The sequence below is a fragment of the Camelus ferus genome, chromosome 9 (genome assembly GCF_009834535.1).
Source record: "Camelus ferus isolate YT-003-E chromosome 9, BCGSAC_Cfer_1.0, whole genome shotgun sequence".
Taxonomy (NCBI): domain Eukaryota; kingdom Metazoa; phylum Chordata; class Mammalia; order Artiodactyla; family Camelidae; genus Camelus; species Camelus ferus.
In genome coordinates this window covers 77,237,634-77,259,774 of record NC_045704.1, presented here as the reverse complement: position 1 = coordinate 77,259,774, position 22,141 = coordinate 77,237,634, and the positions used below count along the sequence as shown (strand labels likewise).

The window sequence follows — 22,141 nt, the reverse complement described above, 5'->3', positions numbered from 1 at the left end:
GCTGCCTGTTAGCAAAGCAATCAAGTGCTCTTAATTCACATGGTGTCATGGGTGAAAGAAATTGCACAATGAAACTTATTTACTACCCTATTATTCTGAAGATCACTTAGGAGGGTGGATTGCTTAGAAAGGAAGCGAGACTCCCTTATGACCAGCCTAGCAATCTTCCGTCTGTCTGACTTCTGTGTGTCTGTTTGCCTCTAGGATAGTTTGCGTACTCAGATGTTTTCCTCTGAAGATAACACCCATGGTTTTATGATGATATTATCAGTCTTAATTATGGGATTGCAAATGTGCCCAGAGGTTCCTTTTGAGCAGGGAATCATGCAAATCTAAACTGCATTCATTTAGAACTCTTTCCACCTTAGCAGCTAGACTCCACTTCAGATAGGGGTCACTGACCCTTCCCAAGCTATTTTTTGCGTCAGTAGGACCTCGGTAGGACCCTGAGCCCAGAGACATAAAGGACTTAGTAAGAGGTGCCTCACTTCCCAGTTAGCTCAAATTCCTCCCAATAAACCAGGTGTAGTCATCCTACACACACTTGCTAGCTAGCTTGCTGGAGGGATTGTGCAGAAAAGAGTAGATCTTCTTAAGAACATTGAGCAACACCACCACGTCAGTGTCTATGAATTCTCTTCATTGCTTCTACTCACAACCAATGACAACTGCCCACTCCCTGACCACAGGCTTCTTTAAGACATCCGTGAGTGCTCAGAAACCCTTAAACCCCTGGGGAAGGTTTATAGATGTACTTCTTTCTATCAAGCTAAGTATAAAGGTTTTTTAAGTCCAGCTCTCTCAATTAAATTTCTATACTTGCGTGTCCTTCCACTAGGGGAAGAGGAGGGGGAGGGACAATGACTGGACATTTATTGAGCACTTCCCCCTACCCACCACCCCCCACCATGTGTCAGACACTGAGCAAGGCACTCTACATACTTATCTCATTTAATCCCCACAGATACCTTTATCCTCATTTTGTGGATGTTCAAATCACTGGGATAACTTAATCAGGGTCCTTAAAAAGGAGCAGAGCTAAGAGTCTGGTTTTTTAAACACATGTGCTCTTTCCGTTCTCGCTCAAGCAGCCAAATGGGTCTCCCTCCTTCCCTCCCTCCATCCTCTCCCTCCCTCTCTCCCTTCCTTCCTTCCACCAGTATCTTATAAATGTGATAAATGCCATTAAGGAGATACACAGAGAGCTCTGAAGGCTTACATCACAGGAACCAGAAGTAGCAAAGGAGATGGGGGAAGGTTCTGGAGGAGGTGGCATCATGAGAGATGAGTAAGAAATAACTAGGTAGAAAGAAGGAAGGTGGGGCAGACACTTTAGGCAGAGTGAACAGCATGAAGGGAAAGGCCCAAGGTGGGAAGGAGACTGGGTATTTGAAGAACAAAGGAAATGAAGGGCAGAGACTAAGACAGCAGAGTGAAACTTGGCTGGCAAGGCAGACAGGGGCCAAGGAGAGTGAGTGCTTAGAGCTGGGGGAGAGGATTCTAGTCCTTCACTGAATGTACCTCACACTCACCTGAAGCACTAAGGAAGGGGAATATTTTGGGTCTTGATGGAGAAAACACTCTTTATCTTTAGAGTAGTGTTTCTAGTGAAGGCCCTCTTGGCACTGGATGCGCTAATCCTTTGTACAGGACTGCTCTGTCCCTTGCTTCCGCACCGGTCTCCAGGTAATCTATGGCAGCAGCAACTCCCTCCTCTCTAGTCCAGGCACTGTGATAACCCCAAACACCCCCACACATTTCTGAGGTCCTCTGGAGTGGTCCTCCCTCCTCCTGAGACCACTGCTCTTATTTGGGCTGCAGGAGTGTCACTGCCACCAGCCTTGTGACCATGCTTTATCTCTTTGCCGATCAACATCCAAACTCTTCTTTTGGTGGGTGTCCTTCCTACAGACACAGGCTCTGATGTTTGTCTCTATGACCTACTGGGAGCATCTTAATTCCATGCAGTCGCTGTTGAGTCTGCCATATGCCAAGGACAGGCTAGCGACAGAGACAGATGTGAAACACTTACTTACTTTACGGTGGGGAAAGTGCAACTGAGGAGGCTTGTGCAGGGAACGGAGTTGGTGGAGGAGGAGGCGATGACCTTTCCTGGCCATTGAGGTCAGGGAGGAAGGGCGTTTTCCAGGTGGAGAGGACAGCAGCACATTCATGGAGACATAAAACACCAGGTGAGCTTGCCAGCTATAAATAGCTTGGCATTGTTGAAGCATGAATTTCAAGTCAGGGTGTGGTAGGAAGACAGGTCGGAGAGGGAGGCTGTCACAGTTCACACAGGGCCTCATATGTCACACTGAGGAGCTGGGGTAATACGCAAAATAAACTCCCAAATGTGTTATACTTGTAAATCTTCAACCATCCTGAAAGGATCACATCTGAATGAGGTGTTTAAGAATTTTTTGAGGAGCTACAGAGACAAGGTCACTGCAGTGTGACGTGGTCTCTCTCAGGCTTATAACCTCATTTATGAAGTTCCTGTGTGCCTTGGACGATATTAAAGTTTCTTCTCATGGATTTTAACAGCTTTATTGAGCTATAACTGACAAATAATAAACAGCACATACTTAAGTGCACAAGTTAAGTTTGATGTTTATATGACATGCATATACTTCTGTGAAGCTATCACCACAGTCGTCAAATCCATCCATAAAAATTTCCTCATGCTCCATGGTAATCCTCTCCCAACCTCCAGCCCAACCTCAGGCAACCACTGATCTGCTTTCTATCACTATATATTAGTTTGCTTTTTGTAGAATTTTATATAGATATGTATTCTTTTGGAGGGGGGGTGTCTGGCGTCTTTCAAGTAGCATACTTATTTTGAGATTCACCCATGTAGCTGCATGTATCAATAGTTATTTTTCATTTTAAAAAACTTCCCACTTCTGAGGTATGCCCTCCTACAGTATTTACTATGTCTCAACAAATTTGCTCCGTGGAATAACAAAGCTCAACATTAGGAGGGGCTTTGGGGATAACAGTTTCCCCTGGAGGCACAAGAGATACTGCTTGGGGAAGAAAGGATGAGGCATAGCTCCTAGTTTTTTAAGAACTCTCCAAAATATAAGAGAACTGTGCTAAGCAAAGTAATGGTTCCCAAAGATGTCCACATCCTAGTTCCCAGACCTGTGAATATATGACTTTACATGTCAAAAGAGACTTTACAAATGTGATTAAATGAGGGATCTTGAGATGAGGAGACTACCCTGGGTTATCTGGGTGGGCTCACCTTTGTAATCACAGGGGTCCTTATAAGTGAAGAGGGAGGCTGGAAGGTCAGAGTCAAAAAGAGGTTTGAAGATGCTGTGATGTTGGCTTTGAAGATGGAGAAAAAGGGCACAGGCCAGGGAATGCAGACAGTCTTTAGAAGCAGAGAAAGGCAAGAGAGCGTAACCCCCTCTGGAGCCTCCAGAAGGCGTGCAGCCCGCTGACACCTTGAATTTAGCCCAGTGAAACCCGTTTTTGGACTTTTGACTTCCAGAACTGAAGTGTTGTTTTAAGTCACTAAGTTTGTGGAAATTTTGTTATAGCAGCAATAGGAAACTGATACAATTACCAATCCTGTTTAAAAAAAAAAAAAAGATGACTCTGACCACTTCTATTTCCTCTTCTATTTTGTGACATGTGGTCTGAGAGGAGCAGAAGCAAGTTGGCTTTGGAATCAGAGTGACCTATACAAGCTGCTCCTCTGAGCTGTTTCCTCATCCTAAAGGAGGATAATCTAGCCTTTATCTTGGGGGGGCTGTGGAGTGGATTGATGAGATGATATACACAAAGGGAAAAGCACATAACAGACCCTCAATAAACATTTGCTTTCTTTACTTCCCACCTAATACTTGAATCCAAGGGACTAAATCCTTAACTGCTAGTGACCTATTGTGTAATTTTGGCTAAACTGCTTCCTCTCCTTCAATTGGTTCCACGAGGTTAAAGGGAGATACTTATTAAGTCTCTGAAGTGTTTGTGTTAAGTCTGTAAGAGTGTTTATTAAGCCTCTTAGAGTTTGCCATGTGGCTGGATACTCTTGGTTAAAAAGTGTTATTTAGATGCAAAGTGCTGTTATCTTTTGAGCAGGTAATTATTTCCTGTCCTAAACTGTTTAGCAGCGCTGTACTGAGGTTCCATCTCTGAGATGATGACATTGCTTGAGAGGGTGAAAAATACTTCACCTGAATGTTATGAGTCTTAATTAATTAATGTTTATTAAGCCTACACAAGCCTATTATAAAAGGCTAAATGTTAAGTATCATTTACTTCTCATATGGTTGTCATATAGCTTGATATAGCAACTAAAACTCAGCATTGGATTAGGTGATATTCCTTCATAACCATGTTGTGGGGAGTCTGATTACTATTTTAAAGAACTCTGTGTTTTTTATAAGAAAGGGGTTAGGGAAAGACGGCTATTATTTTTCTACAAGGGTTCAATTTTTAATAGATTTATACTTCTCTTACATAAAACAATACAGAATGGTTAAAAAGCTAACATTTTGAAGTACTGAAAAGATATTTTATGTAACAGTTAATAATAATTTTTAAGCTAGTGTTTATCAGACATTTTGTGCCACACACTGCTCTGAACCCTATGCATGCATTAAAGCTAAAATTAGCATAATCCAACCCCAGTGGGCTGCATAGATTTCCAGATACACAACTGGTTCATCAGGGTGACGATGAGGGTGGAGGAGGACTTATATAGCACAAGGACTTTGGTTCCATAGTAATGGCTACCATTTATTGGACATACTTCATGACAGACACTGGACTAAGTAAATGCATTATCTTATTTTATTCTTACATTAACCCTTTGAGGTAGGGTTGACATCACCATTTAACAAAGTAGGAAAATAAGACTCAGAGAAGTTAAGTCAATTGCCTAAAATTGTGAATCCAGAAAGTGGCAGAACCAGGATTCAAATTTATGTCCTGCTGTCCCCAGATCATGAAATGCCTGTAGGAGGTACAGACAACTATGGTAAGTGGTTCATAAGGACTCAGTAACTGTTAGCTGTCTGTAAGACCGTTTAAATCATAGAATGACGTGCTCTAATGAAGGTGACCATCTTTCCACGTGTTTAATCATCTTTTCATATTTTTCAATGCCATGTGTATTTCCTTTTCTGTTAATTCATGTCTTTTGCTCTTTGGGATCTTTTTCTTATTGATTCAAATGATTTTTATTATAAAGTACTTAGAAATACAAGAAAGCATGACCAAGGAGTCATGATTAATTTCTCCCTCACCCTCATCTACTTTCACATAGCGCCAGTTTCTGTTGATTTTTCCTCTAAAATGTCTTATGTCTTAAAGACATCTAGTTCTTCTTTTTATGGAAAGATTATCAGTTTTTGTTTTATTTTGTTTTTTAAATATCAAGGACTAGGATACAGGAGTAAATGGCAAGACTAAGAGAAACTTGGACCACAGCAACTTTGTGTATCATGAATACAAATTAACTCCATCTTCTAATTCTTACTAAGGCTGTATCACTTTGTTTCACTTCTCAGCTGCTTTTTTCACAAAAAGTTACTGGTATACAAGCGACTCAGGCACATTTGCCTCAAAAATAGTCAAATTCGTGCGTCTGCAAAATTACAGACACCTTCCCCCAAGGTTCTACATCCAATAATGAACAGCCATGTGGTGTCGCCTGTCACTAGTACCCAGATTCCCCTTGCCTGAAATACCCTTACTATTCCTTCAAAGCCAGACTCCCATTAAATCTTACTATAAAAAAGTCCTATTCATTCTGTTATTGTCCTTAGCACACTAACATTTACTTAACTGCTTACTGACCAAATAGCTGGAAACAATAATCAGTTTAAGAAAAAGTCCCAGATCAATAAAGCTTTTATTGCATCCTTAAAATATCACCAATGAATCTGAAGCATCGTCTGGCATCTTGCTGTTTCAGTAGCCGGACAACTTAGATCTTATTCACCAGCCTGCTGAACTGTTCCTTTTCCAGAAACATAGATACCATCCCCAAATTTTCTGATATCCTTGTTTTTAACTGTTGTGGCTTGCTGAATCAAAGCAGCTGAATTTGATACCAGTTCAATGTCGTTTCCCTCAAGAATTAACTCATCAATTTCTGAGCCTGAGATACTGAACAAGCAACACCTGGCCTTACCTGAACCCTGTGCATATATTTTTCACCCAAGAAATTTCGGATTTCAACAAGAGAACCATTCTCCAGAATGACGATGTGGACGGGGAAGTGAGCACACACAGACCTCCTCTTGTAACGGAAGCCCAGTGTAACACCGCTGATCGTATTCTGTACATGACTACAGATAGCGCCAACGGTAGCCAGCTCTTTTCTATTTCCCCACCATTTGTCAGCCCGGAGCCTCTTCTTTTTCTTTCCAAGGAAACTGAGTTCTACATTGATGTGACTGAAGTCCCTCCTCAGGGTGCCTCTGGGACCCTTCACAGTAACTGTGCGTCCCTTCAAAGTGATGTCGACATTTTCTGTAATGCTGATAGTCTCATCGCTGAGAATGGTCTTCATCCTCGCAGTAGATGCGGCCAAGTTATCTATTTCTTTAATCTTCACTGCCACCATCCATACTAGCTTCTTTCAGCTTCCCCAATATGCAGAGTTCTTTTTCATCTTCAGGTCTTTGCACACACATCCCCTGTCAGAACATTCTGTCCCAACTCTTTGCATGACTGGTGCAGCTTGAAAAGTAAGTCCTCAGAGAGCCCATCCCTGCTTATCTTATCTTGGGAAAGTTTCCCTTCATTCCTACATTCTTTTCCTATTTCATAACACTTAACGCTATTTATAATATATGACATTATAAATTCTTTGCATTGCACTTAATGAATTAATATTTGTAAAATGCTTAGTACAGTGTAAGGCCTGTAGTAAGTACTACATGTAATGATTTTAAAAAACAACTCTCATAAGCCTCACAACCCTATTTGTGCTATTAATGTCACCTTTTTACAGAGGGACAAACTGAGGAACAGTGAAATTAAACAACCCGTCCAAGGCTGCACAGCTAATAAGCAGCAGAGCTTAGCTACAAACTCAGCCTGGCACCAAAGTTCACATGCCTAACCATTTTCTATATTTCCTTTTCAATCCAGGACCTAGCATAGTGCCTTGCACCTACTAGGTATATTCAATGAATATCTGTTTAATAAATGAAGGAACAGCTCTAATAAGAAAATAAGATTTACCTATAATCCTACCACATAGAAATTTGGGGATTCATTCTTTAGATTATTTTTTCTAGTGCAAGGTTAGATTTTTTAATCAAAATCATAACTTAGAAATCATTTTGAAGAGCACAAATAGGCATCAATGTATAATAAATTTACATTTTATTCTTTTTTAAAATTTATTTATGATTTCAAGTCAATGTTCTTCCTTTAGATGAGGGTAGAAGGTTGGGAAGGAAAGAATAATTCTTTAAATAAAAGAGAAAGAATTTTTTCTAAAGTATTCTCACCCTCCTTATCTCTAGGCAGAGGCCACCAAAGCAAGCTAGAAAGTTTAGGGAAAGGATGAGCATTAAAAAATATACATTATACTTCTTTAAGTCAAGTGTGTTTTAAAATTTCTCATTAGAATTATTTTTAGAAAATCAGGGAACCCTCCTACACTGTTGGTGGGAATGTAGTTTGGTGCAGCCGTTACGGAAAACAGTATGGAGATTCCTCAAAAGACTAAAAATAGACTTATCATATGATCCAGCAATCCCACTCCTGGGCATATATCCAGAGGGAACTTTAATTCGAAAAGATATATACACCCTAATGTTCATAGCAGCACTATTTACAATAGCCAAGACCTGGAAACAACCTAAATGTCCATTGACAGAGGACTAGATAAAGAAGTTGTGGTATATTTATATGAGGGAATAGTACTCAGCCACAGAAAATAATAAAATAATGCCATTTGCAGCAACATGGATGGACCTGGAGATTGTCATTCTAAGTGATGTAAGCCAGAAAGAGAAAGAAAAATACCATACCACTTATATGTGGAATCTAAAAATAAAGACAAATGAACTTACTTACAAAACAGAAAAAGACTTACAGACAGAAAACAAACTTATAGTTATCAGGGGGGATGTGGGTGGGAAGGGATAAATTGGGAATTTGAGATTTGCAGATACTAACTATGATATATAAGATACATACACAAGTTTCTTCTATATAGCACAGGGAACTATATTCAATATCTTGTAGTAATCTATAAGGAAAAAGAATATGAAAACGAATATATGTATGTTCATGTATGACTGAATGATTGTTCTGTACACCAGAAATTGACACAACATTGTAAACTGACTATACTTCATTAAAAAAAATTATTTTTAGAAAATCAATTGACAAGCATTTTCTATGTTCCCAAAGCATAGCAAACGTCCACTGTTTACAATATAAATCATATAAATCAGATAATCAATGATGATCATGTGGCTATATTAATGGGGAAACTGGATAAAGAGACAGCGTTGACCCCCAAAAGGGCAAGAAAAACAAGTGAAGGCTGCTGGTAAAGCGCCAAGAGGAAGCGTCTCCATATGCCGGTTTGCGCAGTTTCAAAAGATTTTTTGTTCTTTTAAAGTAGCTTCAGGATAAATAACTTGTAGCAGCTGGTCATCAAATTCACGCACACTCATGGGAGGCCTACCTCGCTAAAACTGACTATGCATAATTTATCCATGGGCTCTCGAGGGAGAATTGGATTGGTTTGTTGCTCCTTCTCAGTGTCTCCCTCCTGTCCCTCAACAGTAACGGGATGAAGCAGACGGATGCCCTGAATGGTGTCTGGTTACAGCCATAGGTGCTGCATTTGGGAGCACCCCAGCTTTCTGAGACAGAGTTAGCTGATAGGATTGCCGGAGTGTAATCCAATGCAGTCATTGCAGAGGGAGCCTTGTATCACATTACCTTTGAAAATATTTTCATCTAGAAACACCATACACTGGATACAAAATCCATGGCTACCTGGCCTGTGGGTGTGGCCTACAACTTACTATTCGGAGCCCTCTCCTATTTGTTTTCATGGGTATACAGAAATCTTGAGCTAGGAATACAGTGAGAGAATTTGAAAATTAAAACAGAGTCAAGCTAAGTATTTTTGAATGCTCTTAAAAGACCAGAAAAGAAAAAAGAAAAAGACTAGTTTAGATCACATCAGAAGTTTCCTTTGTAGTCTGCAAAGCTGATTGCTTACAGCTGAAGGAACCCAGAGGAAGCAGGCACACCACGATTCTGAAGCTCAGGGTTTTTTTTTCTATCATTCAATTGCACCCAACTCCCAACTATTGAAAAAAAAGAAAAAGAAAGATGATTTAGAATGAAAGGGTTGCTCATCTGTATTACAAGTCCCTTCAGTGGTTCACTCCAGGATGTCCGGGACCCCAGGATGGAGGTGAGTCTCTATTGCTACTGCCACTGTTGACCTCTTGGTGTGGACTGCGGCATGTGCTGGCTGAAGACAGAGCATATTGCTTTATGCAGAACAACATCTCAGTGGATCATGTACTTAAAGCTCCTAACTGTAACCTAGTTACATTCTTTTTAAGAGAAAGTATTATTATTTTTCTGTTTTTAAGGGGGGAAGGTATATAGGTTTATTTCCTTATTTATTTTAATGGAGGTAATGGGGATTGAACCTAGGACTTTTGCATTGCTAAGCACACACACTACCACTGAGCTATACCCTCCCCTGCTCTAGTTACATTCTTAATGACACATGTAAAGGAGTAAGAAGAATTTGGATTGTTGAATCATTGCCTCCAATAGTCAACTCCTAGTTTCATTATAGTCAGTAGGGTTATCTTAGAAGAGTGGGGTTCAGGATCTAAATGCTAAGTGTTAAGTTCTCTAGTGGAAGGAGGCAAGGAAGTGTTGGTAGAAAAAACGCTTGCTTTCTCCTCTACCTCTGGGCCATATACATTCTGTCTGGAGGCTAGCAGAGGTCTCAACATAGAATAGAGGGCATTGAGGGTGAGGTTACAAGACTGTCTCAGGCACACAGCCCCACAGTTTTCCTTTGAAGATGGAAACAATCCTCTGATGTATAACATGACATATAACGTTTGTACTAACACTAAATGGGCCTGGTGAATAGAACAAACATCACCTACCAGCCAGAAACAATGATTCACTGATCATCTTTGATCTCTAACCACTAAGAAGTTTTGGTGTTTCCATCTGTAGACATTCTTCATCAATTCCATCAGCTCCCCAGTCATCCCAGCCACGTTTATCTTCTTCTCTTAAACTAGGCAAATTAGGGAGGTTAAGCCAGCACTTCTGCACCAAAATCAGACTTCATAAGAAGGTAAACCTGCAGGAAGAGCCGTCAGTGTAGTGAGCACTGTGTTGTTCATCCCTCTTCGGGGTCCAGACTAAACTGTTTCCACAGGGCGAGAGCACTATGATGTGCTGGCCTCATTTGCTCCAAGGGTTCACTCGCAGGGTGATTTGTGAGCTATTGCTGAGCACACAATGGTCAGTACAGCTGCATAAGCAGTCATGGCCCCATATATATTCACCTGAACTCAGTAAACCAAATTGGGTTCTCTAGAAGGGTTCTGTTGGAATCTCTTCGGATGCACCTTTGGATTGCAAGACTGAGCTGAGTATTGATGTGGGAAGATGCTCCAGTTCTTTCCAGCTACTTGTAAGGGGCCCATTACAATTCTAAGGATGTAGGTTCCTTTGATAGAAATTTTTTTTTTAATATTTTGCAAGCACACACAAAAATAACAATAATAACGACAGAAGCTGTTTTCCTGTTTATAATGACTGAGTTCTTCAGTCTTCTAGCTTGTCTTGGTGATTGCTCATTTTCTTCTTTTTCTTAAGAGTCATAGCAAAAACTAAATTTTATCAGTTTAAATGGAATGATATCTTAGAAACTAGGATCTGGCTAACAAAAGGTCTTTTCTTCCTTAGCGAGAAGGGCTTGGAGCTCAGCAGTGAGCACCTCAAGATACAAAGAAGGTGAGGATGAGTCTAGAGCTGTAACTTGGGTCATTAAAAGTCCTGCAAAACTAGAATTCACCTTTCTCTTCTCTTTTCTCTGTAGGCATTTAAAGGTGATTTTTTCCGTACAAAATTAGACAACTTTTTAATATTGAAATATATCTGACATATAACAATGTATAATTTCAAGGTATAATGTTAACTTGGTACATTTATATATTGTAATACAATTACCATTGTAGTGATACTTAGACCTCTCTCATGTTACATAATTATTTTTTAAGTGGTTGGAAAAATTAAGTTCTAATCTATCAACAAGTTTGATGATTATAATATAATATTGCAGTCTATATTCATTGTACTGTGCATTAGATCTCTAGGACTAATTTACTGTTCATTGCAAATTTATACCCTTAAACAATATCTGTCTTATCACCCTGCCCCTTCCCTTCCCTGGTAACTGCCATTCTATGCTCTGTTTTTATGAGTCTGGCCTTTTTAGATTCCACATATAAGTTATATCATACAATACTGTCTTTCTGACATTTCTCTTAGCACAATGTGCTCAAGGTCCATTAATTATCATGAATGGAAGGATGTCCTTCTTTTTCATTATATATAAGACCTCTTCTTTATCCATTCATCCACTGATGGGCACTTAGGTTATTTCCATATCTTGCCTATTGTTAATGATGTTGCAATAAACATGGGAGTGCAGGTATCTCTTTGATATCCTATTTTCATTTCCTTTGGGTGTGTACCCAGAAGTAGAATTGCTGGATCATATGGTAGATCTATTTTTAATTTCCTGAGGAACTTTCATATTGTTTTCCATAGTGGCTGAACCAATTTACATTTCCAATGACACTGTACAAAGGTTCCCTTTCCTCCACATCCTTGTCAACACATGTTATCTCTTTTCTTCTTGATGACAGCCATTCTGACAGGTGTTAGGCTGTATCTCATTGTGGTTTTGCTTTGTATTTCCCTGATGATTAGCAATATTGAGCATCTTTTCATGTACTTGTTGGACATTTGGATGTCTTAGATAATGTTTTATCTAAAATTATTGATAATTTTCACCATCAAACAATAAATTCATTTACAGGTAGATTTTTAAAGCAGTTTTAAGGCTCCTATAGAGATCATGTTTCATATATGCCATTTCTCCCTTTATCTGTAAATATCCCACAGATAAAAGAGTACCTAGCCTTCCGTACCTGGGCATTCTTCAGTACTCCAACACCGAGATTGGTTTTGTTTTTCATTTTTAAACTACCATTATGGAATGCTCGCTCTATACAAAGCAGTCTGCCGAGAGCTTTACATACTTTATCTCACGTTCATCTAGTAATTCTGTGAACTTGGTATTATTATGATTCGCATTTTTCAGAAGAGGAAACTAAGACTCAGAAAAGTTAAGTAAGTTGCCTGATGGCATATAATGAATGAGGTGGAGAAGCTGAAATTCAAATTCAGGTCTCCCAATTCCCGTTTCCTCACTGTGCTTTTTACTTTCCTGGGAAGCGTTTGCCTCGTTCTTCAACTTTGGTTGGAGTAGCCTGTAATTCTGTTCCTACACCTCACTTTACAGTTGATACTAGACTGTTCAAGTAATTCTGATTGTTAAGCAATGAAAATTCTTCTTCCTCTTCTCCTCTTCCACCATCTTCTTCTCTCTCTCTCTCTCTCACTTTATTTATTTTTTATTTTTTAAAATGTCAAAATAAGCTTATTTGGATTTGGGATACCAGGGAACTATCTCTGAGAATTAAAATCTCAGAAACATTCACATTTATTTTGATTTATTTTTTCCTGTAAAATTGAGTTTGGTGAAAGACAGTATTTGTGCATTTTGTATGTATATATTTGTTTTTAAGTTTATTTATTTATTTATTTAAATTGAGGTATAGTCAGTTACAATGTGTCAATTTCTGGTGTACAGCATAATAGTTCAGTCATACATATATTTGCTTTCGTATTCTTTTTCATTATAGGTTACCACATGATATTGATTATAGTTCCCTGTGCTATACAGAAGAAATTGTTTTTTATTCTCTCTCTCACTTTAAACAAAATATTTTTTATCTGAGTTCTCTAACATTGGTACATATCTACAAATTCAAATTTTTGTACAATGTTTTATAGACATCTTTACCACATTTAGTTTTTATTCCTTTCTTGGAGAATTTAGCTCATGTAGTTTTGGTCAAACATATTACTTTAGCTTTATAGGTTATATAATAAATCATAAGTTCATGGACTCATAAAAACTTAGATGGGGGAGAGGACCTCAGAGGGCTGCTCGTCCAGCCCTGTCACTATGTAGACAAGGGAGGCCGGCTGGTGATTGCGGGTCCCGTGGTTGAGTCAGAGCCTTAGTTACTCCACCTAGCACCGAAGGTAATTTTACTAGTTCTAAGAAGTTGTCCTGAAACCTTATCAATCAAGAAGAGAGATATAAATGGATGTTTTCAACTTTATTTAAAAGAATAAAAGACATACCAAGTGGCAGCTGGTTTTGCTCTGACCATTTTCAGGAGTCTCCCCAAGACACACTGATACCCCCAGATGGAGAGAGCTTGGCAGGACTGCTCAGAACAAGACAGCTTCTTGAACTAGGTCCTGCCTGGGGTCTAATCAGAAGAGGGATGCTCGGTGACAGACTGGCCTCCAGTTGTTCAGAGGGCCTTTTGTTCCTTGGTCCTATTTCTGTCAGTCCATCTCCGCCTTTCTCTAGCTTACAAGGGAAAATCAGGAGAATGGAACCAGGACATCTGGAGGGACAGATGAAAAATCACCAGAACAGAGAAGGTGGGTGATTATGTTTGAGCTGAGCCAGCTTTCAGAGTCACATAACTTAGAGGTCCATCAGTGATGTGTGGACAGGTGGCAGCCACAGTGCTTTAAAAAAATCAATCTTTTACATCCATCCCAAGCTCCTATTTGGGGAGAACAAATTTCAAATAGCATTTCATAAGAGAAGTTGATAAATATTTGGTCATTAACTAGAGACCAATGGCTCCCTCAAAATGTAACGGATGAAAAATTTAGCACCCCCCCCCCGCTTTTATTCCTTGTTTATACACCACTGATTATGTTAATATAGTATTTAAAATGGGTTGCTCTTGGCTGAGTTTCCCGCCTTCAGGATTATAACCGCATTTTCTCTAGATGAAAAGCTTCCATTTGGTTCTGACGTAACAACAGGACAAGCACAGTTTCATAGTTTCCTACATGACATACATTATCTTTAACAACGAGGCTCTTTCCATTTTGCACAGGCTAGGACACACAATGAAGACAATCAATGAAAACCAGAAGATCTATCGTGACCATTAAGAACATCAGGACCAGGCAGCAAGGGATAAAGGTCAGGCAGCACATACATGGATGAGGCCGATTTCTCAGAAGATACAACTTCTAAACAAGAGGCGGATTTGCCTTATGATGTGGATTTCTCCCAAATTGAGATATACAGTGATTATAAGTTTAGCTCAAAAAATGACATCCCTCATATCTCAAATCAAATTAATTTAGCAGCAGATGACCCACAAGAAAAGGCTACACATAGAGAGACCTGCAGGAAGGCAGACATGGCCACAACGCTGGATAAAACGACTGAAAATCCTGTCAACACAAAATGTGTTAAAGAGGAACCATGCCCCATGAATCTTCATGGTCCAGCTAATGAAGGAGACCCTTCAAAGTCCAACATTTCTGATATTTTACTCCATCATCTTTGCAAAGAGGAATTCTCAAGAGGTCAAGGCATTAATTGTGAAACTCTCCCAGAGATCTCTCCTGCTGACAGTTTTGATGAGGCTATTAAAAATACTGTTTTGCAGCACGTTAAGAATTCTTGGCCAACAGAACAATCCCCAGAACTCAGTGACCAACTTGATCCCAAAAGGGATGGTGAAAACAGCAATTACCCTATTTGTTCTCCAACCACGGCAGAAGAAAACACTTCTGATTTAGAAGAGCCAGTGACTGATGGAGAAGGCAGCCATCAAGAAAATTCAAATTTTCTAACTAAAATCAAGAGTCCAAGTGATAAACAAAAAAGTTGCCAAGGGCAGACACCCCCAAAACAGCAGGGTGGAAAGGCAAGTTCAGGCAACAGGTTCAAATATGGCCAAGATCAAGTTCATTACTGGTTCTCTGATTACTGGTTCTCTAAGGTTGCTCCCAAAGTGAAAATTCCTAAAAATAACATCATTGGTAAACCACCTACAGCAGATAAACAAGCCTGTTTTTCTCCTACATTGAGAGATAAGTCAGCTATCGTGCAAGGTATTTCAGAACGCACATCTAGGTCAAATTATGTTGAAAAACAAGAGGAGAAATGGAAAACTACTGAACCTTCACAACAGATAGAGGTGAGTGAAAGAAGTCTCCAGGAAATATATAATCAGGGCCATTGCTCATTTGTATCAGGGTGGGTCTTTGGAAGGTACATGGAACTGAGTTCTGGGTCTGTGGTTCTGGGTTCTGCACCAGTACCTTGACCTCTTAGAAGCTCAGTGGGTATTGTCACAAGAAGAATCAGGGGCTGGACTAACAACAACACGTAATAGAATAAAAGCCAAACATTTTAACCTGGAATTTGAGTTTCCCCATTTTTTAATGTCATCCTAGCCTTCTAAACTGAGCTCCCCTCCCCCAGGAGTCATCCTCGGATACCTGGCTGGCTCTGCCCTCTCTGAGCTCCTGCCTTACATGGAACATCTCATCTCTGAGCATGAGGACCTGCTCATTTTCATTGCTTCCTTCAATTCCTTGTTGGCCACAGGACTTTTCAGAATCTCCACCCCCACCACTCAATCACAGGCTTTCCCACCCTTGTTTGTTTAGGATTCTGTCAGAGTGTTTATCTCAGCCTGTTTTGGACCATAATAATTTGGAAACATTTGTTTCTTCCTCTAGACTTGAAGACTCCAGAGGCAGCAAACTTGTCTTCATTTTTCTAAGTTCCTAATTGCCTAAGTTTCCCCAGAGGCCTGGCCCTGTGTTTGCATATATTATGCCCTTGGTTATGAATGCTAAATTGAATTGAATTAAGATCTTTAATAACATATTTCAATATTGTTCTATTGGCAACTATTTAGTACAAGATTTTGTTAATGTTTAATTTATACTATTTCCCCTTTCCTCATCTTCCCATCCTTCCAGCTCCCCTTCCTAACACACTCAGGCTCAGGATCTCATTGACTGTTGGAGGTTCAATAGTTAGGTAAGTTTACACTAATGAGAGAGTCAATAGTTTAGTTCTCTGGCACTTTGCCAGGACTGTGTGATCTTTCTTTTAAGAGTCATATGAAGGGCACCCTGACTGAACACTCTGCCTTTTTCCATTTCCACCCCTTCATGCTTCATCTGCCTTCTCTTTCAACCGAATGTTCTGGGGAGTTTGAGCAGAACCACCTCACCCCTACCTCCACCCCCCCACCCTACCCCCCCACATACCTGGAGCCAGCAGCCCACCTGGCCTTGACTGGAATGCTTCTCTCAGTCTTGGGGAAATATGCACCCCTGTGACATTGGGAAGACCCCGAGTTCCTCACTCTGCTTGCAGGAGAACACCCCTGGGTGGGCACAGTCCTCAGTGCCCTGTGGTTAGTAGGGGCAGAATGGATGTCAAGTTCATCCATCTCTAGCAATGGGAGTCTGAAGTCAGGTGTCTGATTCTCTCTGGCCCTGTCAGTTCAGGTTGGAGAACTGGACCCTGTTGGTTCCATGTCCATCACGTAACTGAGATATTTACAACAATCATTGTCTAGTTTGGCCACTATAACAGCTCTCTAGCGTGTTTCTGAGCTATGTGTGTTGGGAACAATGGGCAGACCCTCCAGGTAAATCACTCTGGAATTTGAACTCTTGTCCAATTAGCCTGTGGTGAGAAAAGGGCATGTCCTGTGTAAACAATCACTATCTTGACACATTTTGGAACTTAATGCATACTGTTTTCTATTATTCTCTGGAGTGTGGCTACCATTGTGTTCAGTGTTAGCGACGGCACCAGCAACAGAGTTGGTGATGAGACCAGCAATGGTTCCTGCCCTTGTGGAGCTTATGGTCTAGTTTTAGGAGACATGTCTGAGTATTCCACATAATAATATCAAACATGATAGTAGTAACAGCTAACATGTATTGAATGATTACCACATACCAGATATTATGGTAACACTTAACGTGATGGGGTTGGTTCTATTACCACCCCCATCTCACTGCTGAGGAACTTGAGGTTCACAGTGATGAAGAAATTGCTCTGGGTCACCCAGCAGGTAAGTGTCAGGGTGCAATTCACCCTTGGCATCAGGGCGTCAGCTCTTGACACAACACTGGTTACCTCCACAATGACCAGAACATGTTGGGTCATTCTGAATAATGGCATCACTGGTGATTCTCAACAGTAATGTTTTCTTATCCTTTAATTGTGCAGATGGAGCCCACAATACATATCCACCAAGAACATCTTGCAGGTACTAGTATTTTTAAACCTCTTCGATTTAAATATATATTTTGGGGGGTGCGAAGGAATAAATTGGGAGTTCGAGATTTGCAGATACTGACTGGTATATATAAAATAGATAAACAAGTTTATACTGTATAGCACAGGGAACTATATTTGATATCTTGTAGTAGCTTATGGTGAAAAAGAATATGAAAACAAATACATGTAATGACTGAAGCACTGTGCTGGACACCAGAAACTGACACAATGTTGTAAACTGACTATATTTCAAAAAAAAGTAAAAAAAAAGATATATTTTTTGAAAAAAATTATTTTGATAGCAAACGGTGGTGATTGCCACAGATTTCTGTTTTCAGTTCTTAATAAAACCACAATGATAGTCAAAACTTACTCTTTCTTATACAGGAGTAGAATCTGAGACAGATGTCTCTAAGTTGCCATCTACTTCTCAGAAAGACCCTCCAAGTTCTTCTTACATATTTCAAAAGATATCCCAAGGGAAACAGATGTGTCAGAAGTTAAAAGAGCAGACCGATCAACTGAAGACTAAAGTAATATTTTTAAAGCTTATTATGAACAATAGAAATAACCAAATTCAAACAGGACACCGAGCCATTAATGAAGTATTGCTTTTTTTTCCACTGCAGGTAAAAGAATTTTCCAAAAGCATAGCACAGGACTCTCCCTATCATTTGCAAGACAGGAGGCTGGTAATAAATGTTATCCGGTTTTTAAAAACTTCATTAGGGAATTTGATGTGGGAAAATACAAATGACTTAACAGCATCTTGTTTTCTCTACATTGGTGGGAGTGGAAATGCTCTGGCAAGAAATGTTTTGCTGAAGATTAAGCTATCTTTGTGTTACAGGGACTAAGAGAGCTTAGAATTCTATTTCTATATGCATATAGCCCTTTGTCCTTCTCAAGGAATATATTATTTATGGCTATTATTCCTTAACAGTCATCCCATAATAAGTCTGAGACCATGGTAGGTTCAAGAGAATAACATGTCATAAAGGTCAAGCACATCCAGATTTGATGGGTCCTAGGGGATACAGGCTATAAAAATTGCCAGTATCTGAAGATCCTGAAGCTATGCTTTTAAGACCAAAGTCTTTGACTTTTACATTCTTGCTTGCTGTTGCCTTTAATCAAATCACTAATTTATGTTGTAACCACAGACTTGTTCCTCAGTGCCAGGGTCATGGGAAGTGGGAGTGAAGCATGGCAATGGGACAAAGATCTGAGACTGCTAGGGGAAAAAAAAGCTGAAGAGTAGTTTAGGCCATTGGATCAGCAACAAGACAGGTGGCCAGAAGTCCTGATGTAAAGGACAAGAGAAGAGCTCAGGGCAGGCTGTGCTTCAGAAATCAGGCAGCATAGACCAAAACTAGGAGGGCCCAAATGTTAAGAGGCATACTTCATTATTTATTCTTTTATCATAGTAATCAAATAACTCATATATTCATTCAACAAACATCTATGGGGGTACTTCCTATGACCCAGACTCTATACCTGGCAGTAGAAATTTGGAGATAAAGAAACAATTTCTTTTTCAAGTGGCTTACAGTCTCCTAGGAACAACAGATTGGCAAATAGACAAGTAACATACAGCTTGAGGAAGGTTACATATGGTGCTCATGGCAGCCTTGAAGGGGCTCACCCTTGCCAGTTAGAGGGCACTTTGGAAGGCTTCCTGGAAGTGACCTCTGAGCTAGGCACTGTAGGAAGAATATTAGTGAGCTTGGCAGAGTAGGGGCAAAGGTGTTCCAGGAAAAGGAATCAGCAGGTGCAATGGCCCAGGGACAAGAAAGTGCTGAGGGCGTGAGGAACTGTATGACTCTGTAATTGACCAGATGGAGCTCAGGGGGGAGGGAGGAGACTAGAGAGGTAGATAAGGACCACATCCTGAAAAGCCTTTACCCCATGCTGAGGAGCTTAGATTAATTTCATTCTGAGATGGAGTGAAGGGGCAACAGTAGAGGATTTAAAGCTGAGAACAGCAGGCACCATGGGGGCAAGATGATAGGGACAGAGATTGGCTAGAAAGTCATAATCTAGGCAACAAGTTATGAGGTCCTAAACCAAGGCTGGCAATGAGGATGGCGAGGGGGCCAAGTCTAAGAATTTAAGGAAGTGGTGGCAGATTGATTGCGGTAAACAAAGGAAGGGAGGAGGTTTGGATGAGTTCCAGATTTCTAGCTTGGGTAACAAAGGTCAAGAATAAAAGTGGAGGATCCAGTTCTGAATGGGTGTGGGAGGAAGGCAGGAGGCAAGATGTCAAGTTCAGTTTGGGACATTTTGAGGTACCTGTAGGACATCCGATTGGAGAGGTCCAGTAGAGCAATGGATCTGAACCTCGGAGGAGTTGTCTGGGTCAGAAATGTAGATGTGGGTATAGTTGTAGGCTGAAGCTGTGAGGTATAGAAGGCTGCCTAGGCAAACATGCAGAGGAAGCAGTGAAGAAATCCAAGGATAGAACATGAGAAACAGCAACCAGGGGCAGGTAAAAAAAAAGAGGGGTCCACAAAGGAGACTGATGGGGAGGGATGCAAAAGGCCAAGGCAGACCTGGAAGGGGCTGAACTATAGAAGCCAAGAGGAAAGAGGGTTTTGAGAAGAGGGGAGGGGGCCCCACCATCAAATGTTCAAGCAAGGAAGGAAAGCAAGGTGTGCACTGGGCTTGGCAACCAAGAAGTCATGAGGGACCTTGGCAACACTGATTTCAATGAAGTGGTGGATCTATGGACACCAGATTGTGGGAGTTAACGAGTGAATGATAAAGGAGATCTCCAAAACCCCAGGCTTTCAAGAAACTGGGAGAACATAGAATTGTAAAGGGTCAGGCAAAGCAGAGGAAATTGCTTCAAGGCATTAACCTTCTGAGGCCTCAATTCAGGAAGTTTCTTCCTGTGTTAGAGGGTGTGTGAGGATTCATGTTGGGACTGAGAGGAGAGTAAAGGTGACTCCTGACAGTGTCAGCCTTGGTCTGAGAGATCCAGGCCCATTTGCTTCCCTGGTGTAGGAAAGCCAGATGGGGCTAAAACTAACCTTCTCAGCACAAGCAGCACAACATCGTAGAAAGCGTTTGGCTTTTGGAGCAGACATCCTGGTTCTATGTATTGGTTGTACGATCTTAGACATGTAGCATGTGTTCCCATATCAGAGTTAAGAGAGTTAAATGAGCTACATTTATGGCAAGAAAACTACACCCTAACTTCTTCCGAGCTATAACACAATTAAAATTCCAAGAGCCTAAATTATAATTCATAACTGGCTTTCTTCACTTTCCTCTTCCCTGTAAACTCCTAGTCCCTCCTCGTGGCTTTAACCACCATTTTCATGCTCCCAATTCCTGAATCACTTCTCACCTATGGCTCCAAATGTGTGTGCTGATCTTCATCTGGATTCCCCACTCTCACTGAACGTTCTGCCTTGTCCAACAGTGACACTGTCATTCAAACCTGCTGGCCTTTCCAGATTCCTCGTTTTTGTTGAGGGGTTCACATTCTTCCCGCCTCCCAAGATGGAAACCTGAGCACTGTCTGCGAGACTTATGGTATCAGTCAGGGTCCTGGCAGGAACAAGATGGCTTCCTCAAGTGGAGTAAGGGAGAGTTTCGTAAGGCGTTATTTTACAACAGTGCAGGCAAGGTTAAGGGAAACCAAGCAGGGACAGAAGCATCTCATGGAAGGACCGCGGGGTAGAGGCACAGAAGAAGGGCAGATAACGGAGCACAAGGAGGGTAGCGGTAGTGGTGACAGTAGCTGCCAAGTCCTGCAGCTTTTCGCAGTGCAGCACAGACAATCCATGATGATACAGGCAGGAGGACATCAGGGAGATAAAGACCCCTACCTGGTACTTCTTCACTTCCTCTCTCCCGCTGCTGCCTTCCATTGGCTGAAACCAACCAAAGCACAGGAGCCTGTGTTGATACGGTCCATCGAAGGCCAGCCTCCTGGCTGGGGCACAGGGAAAGACGGAGGGTGGCTCTGAGGGGGAAATGGAAAACATCTATCACACTTGCCACTTTTTTATACCCTGTAGCCAATATACTTCTAAACTTGTGTACTTATTTTAATAAGAGTAAGAATTAATTACAATGACGATGACAGCTACCACGTGTTGAGTATGTACTATGCTCCTGACACAGCATTGTCTCATTTAATTTTCACAATATGAGGTGATGGCTACTATTATATCAAATGAGAAAGCTGAGGCTCAGAGTTCAAGTTGACTAAAATCGTAAATCAGTAGGTAACAGTCTGGACTTGAACCCTGGTGTGTCTGATCCTGTAACTCCATGATGCTACATTCTTGCCCTTGGCAATATCTCTGCAGTTCATCCTTTCCTCTCCATTTTCACAGCTACTGTCTGGTCCAAGCCCTCCTGAGCATCCTTAGGCCTGACTTAAGTCTCACTTCTTCCATTGAGCCATAGCAAAGTACTCCATTCCATGGTCTCTTTTCCCAACTGGAATAAAATCCCCGAGATCAGGGGCTGTGCCTGATACAACTCTGTCAAACATGGGCGGGGCTCAGGGAACGTTTAGCGACTAGGGCAGTGGAATTGTAGCCTCTACATCAAGATTGGATCCTGACCTGTACAGTTTAAACATTCATCTGCATGAGGCTGCATCTGGAAAACCCATTTGAAGCTCTTGGCTAAACTTCCTGATGTTCC

The 22,141-nt window shown here is 40.9% G+C and overlaps 2 protein-coding genes across 2 annotated transcripts in view; one reads left to right on the top strand and one right to left on the bottom strand.

Annotated features, from left to right (window-relative positions):
• Positions 1 to 5,926: 5,926 nt before the first annotated feature.
• Positions 5,927 to 6,740, bottom strand: LOC102507762 (60S ribosomal protein L9-like). The gene is given in 2 exon segments (XM_032487244.1): positions 5,927 to 6,110; positions 6,113 to 6,740. Coding segments are annotated over 2 exon segments (633 nt in total). The 5' UTR covers positions 6,590 to 6,740; the 3' UTR covers positions 5,927 to 5,954.
• A 7,629-nt stretch (positions 6,741 to 14,369) lies between these two features.
• Positions 14,370 to 22,141, top strand: part of AKNAD1 (AKNA domain containing 1) — a 32,889-nt gene continuing 25,117 nt past the window's right edge. Inside the window, exons 1-4 of the mRNA XM_006179931.2 lie at positions 14,370 to 15,362; positions 17,426 to 17,465; positions 17,864 to 18,009; positions 18,106 to 18,168. Of these exons, the coding sequence (XP_006179993.2) occupies positions 14,370 to 15,362; positions 17,426 to 17,465; positions 17,864 to 18,009; positions 18,106 to 18,168 (1,242 nt within the window). The remainder of the gene's footprint in view (positions 15,363 to 17,425; positions 17,466 to 17,863; positions 18,010 to 18,105; positions 18,169 to 22,141) is intronic.